This window comes from Gigantopelta aegis, chromosome 3 (assembly GCF_016097555.1).
Source record: "Gigantopelta aegis isolate Gae_Host chromosome 3, Gae_host_genome, whole genome shotgun sequence".
Classification (NCBI taxonomy): domain Eukaryota; kingdom Metazoa; phylum Mollusca; class Gastropoda; order Neomphalida; family Peltospiridae; genus Gigantopelta; species Gigantopelta aegis.
Window position 1 is genome coordinate 47,060,305 of NC_054701.1, and position 3,030 is coordinate 47,063,334.

General features: G+C 41.4%; 1 protein-coding gene across 1 annotated transcript; it reads left to right on the forward strand.

Annotated features, from left to right (window-relative positions):
- Positions 1-390: 390 nt before the first annotated feature.
- On the forward strand, positions 391-2,041 carry LOC121368673 (putative uncharacterized protein YHR217C). Its single transcript, XM_041493412.1, has 2 exons — positions 391-468; positions 1,469-2,041. Exons 1-2 carry the CDS (start codon positions 391-393, stop codon positions 2,039-2,041), a joined length of 651 nt encoding a protein of 216 aa, XP_041349346.1.
- Positions 2,042-3,030: the final 989 nt, after the last annotated feature.

Sequence of the window (3,030 nt, forward strand, 5' to 3'; positions counted from 1 at the left end):
TATGCCATATCATATCATATAAAATATATCATATATAACATATGATATTAAAATAATTTTCTGTACAATGAGTTCTAAGGCCATTCAAATGGTCTTTCAATCCTTTTGCGTGTTTCGTGAAGAGTTAAAAACTAAATGAAATGAAAAAAAATATCATTGGCTTTTCTTCAAATACATTTTTAAAAACCATTAAGATATTTCTACATTCATTTAGCTCCAATTTCAGTCTTCTCCAGTTCTTAAGTGGTCGCGAATGTGACATTTGATACAAAGATCTTCATTGAATGATCTGCTCAGTCGTCGAGGGATTAAAGTTTTTAAAGCGAAAATAAATTTACATGCAAAACGGATCTAAGAGTCTTTGCTTGAGTGTTATCTGGAGTGATTATAATGCAATCTTTATCCGATATCAATTCCATCGTTAGTCGTTATTCAACGTGGATCGACTATGTTCTCTTTCCAGAAATGGTGATAATCGCCGATAATTTGACATGTGGCGACACACGGGGAGGCGGGTATTTGATCAGGACGCTTTACAAATGTGAGCGCTATCTCCGATCGATCAGCAGTTTTGAAAAGTAAAGTTCGTTTTGTTTAACGACACAACTAGAGCACATTTATTAATCATCGGCTATTGGATGTCAAACATTTGGTAATTCTGACATATAAGTCTTAGAGAGGACACATTTTTACATTAGTAACAAAGGATCATATATAATAATTATGTACCATTCCACAGACAGGACAGCACATACCACGGACTTTGATATACCAGTCGTGGTGCACCAGCTGGAACGAGAAATAGCCGACCGCTCACCTAGCGAGCACTTTACTACTGGGCTACGTCCCGCCCCCCCCCCCCACCCCCCCCCAAGCAGGTTCATAAATGCAATTAACCCGAGTACTCTGACTGTAAGAGAGCTAGACGGATATTTGGACGGTTATGACGTCATAACTGTCCAAATGTCCAACTAGCTCTCTTACAGTCAGAAAACTCGGACTAAAATGCAATGTGTTTCTTTCAGGTATAAAATGACTACATTTCAAGAAAAAAAAAAAAAAAAAAAAAAAAAAAAAGAGCACGGCGGATCATTTGTGTAACCCACTACTTGAATAAATGATCTTTGTATTTGATCATGTAACACATCACACCGCATCGCACCACGCCACATCGCACCACGCTATATCACACTATTCTTCGCCACAACATACCACAACATACTACAACACACCGCACCGCAAACTATTTAAGCTAAGGTAACGAAAAACAAATATGGTTTGACCTTTAACAATTTAACAAAGTGTTTCTGGTGGATTTTAGTGAGATGAGCTGCAGTGATAAACATCACAATTTGATAGAAATCAACCAACCGGAAAGCCATAAAAGTAGGTCAAATACAATATATTTTTTTTTAATTCCAACATATCCACATCAAATTACTTTTTTTTTTTTCTTTTTTTTTTTCAGCGCACCACACCGAACCGAACCGCACTGCATCACACCGCAATAAACCACACAGCACCGCACTGTACTACTCCGGACTGCACCGTATCACACCCCACAGCACCACACTACACAACACCGCACTGTACGTTACTGCACCGCACTGTACCATACCACACCACACTACACAACACCACATCGTGCATCATGATACCGTACCGCACTGTACCACACCGCAAACCAATACACAGCACCGCACTATACCACACCACACTACACAGCACCGCACGATACCGCACCGCACTGTACCACACCACACTGCACAGCGCCGTACAGCACGATACCGTATCGCACTGTACCACACCGCACCACACTACACAGCACTGCACGATACCGCACCGCACTATACCACACCACACTACACAGCACCGCACGATACCGCACCGCACTGTACCACACCACACTACACAGCACGACACCGTACCGCACTGCACCACACCGAACCGCAGTACACAGCACCACATGGTACCGCACCGCACTATACCATACTACACAGCACTACACAGCACTACACCGTACCGCACTGCACCATACTGAACCGCACTACACAATACCGCACCGCACTATACCACACCACACTACATGGAACCGCATCGTACAGCACGATACCGTACCGTATTGCACCACACCGAACCGCACAGTACCGAACCAAAGCATACCACAGAGCACTACACTATTTATAAAGTACAACATACACTCTGAAATTTTAACATAAACTTCATATTTTTTAATATATATATCTATTTTGCAAGCTCATTAGGTGATTTGATACTAGCACAACCTTTTTTATAATATAATATTAAAGCGTATATATTTTTAGTTCATCAATAAGTACAAGATTTAACATTCAAGTCGAAGGTGCCATAAATAAGTTAGATTTAAACCAGTATTGTTGATTACACCGGTTACCTCTAACCCAGAGGTAATATATCACACGCGTGTAGACATCAGGCTTCGAGAGGAAAATAGATAACACTTCTTTATCATTTCCATCATCGTATAGATTTTTAAGAGAACATTTATTTCAGGCGATTAGAGTGATGGGTCACAGGAACGGACCTCGACTTCCAAATTCAAAAAGGGCCGCAGTATCGATGGCCTATATAAAATGTTCTCTCTCTTTTTTTTCCTGTCTGTTTGGTTTTGTCACTCACTCACTCACTCTCTCTCTCCTTCTCCCTCTCTGTCCCTCTCCCTCTCTGTCCCTCTCTCTCTCTCTCTCTCTCTCTCTCTCTTTTCTCTCTCTCTCCTTGTCACTCTCTCTCCTTGTCACTCTCCGTCTCTGTCTCGTCTTTCTGTGTGTCTCTCTCTCTCTCTCTGTCTCTCTCTCTCTCTCTCTCTCTCTCTCTCTCTCTCTCTCTCTCTCTCTCTCTCTCTCTCTCTCTCTCTCTCTCTCTCTCTACCCCCCCCCCCCACGAGTTACATCTAATACTGTGCTTATCGTGTTTATTTTTAAGAAGTGTCAAAGAATTCAAATATATTTTCATATTACAACATTACAGCAAATCATTAGTAATAGTAACCAT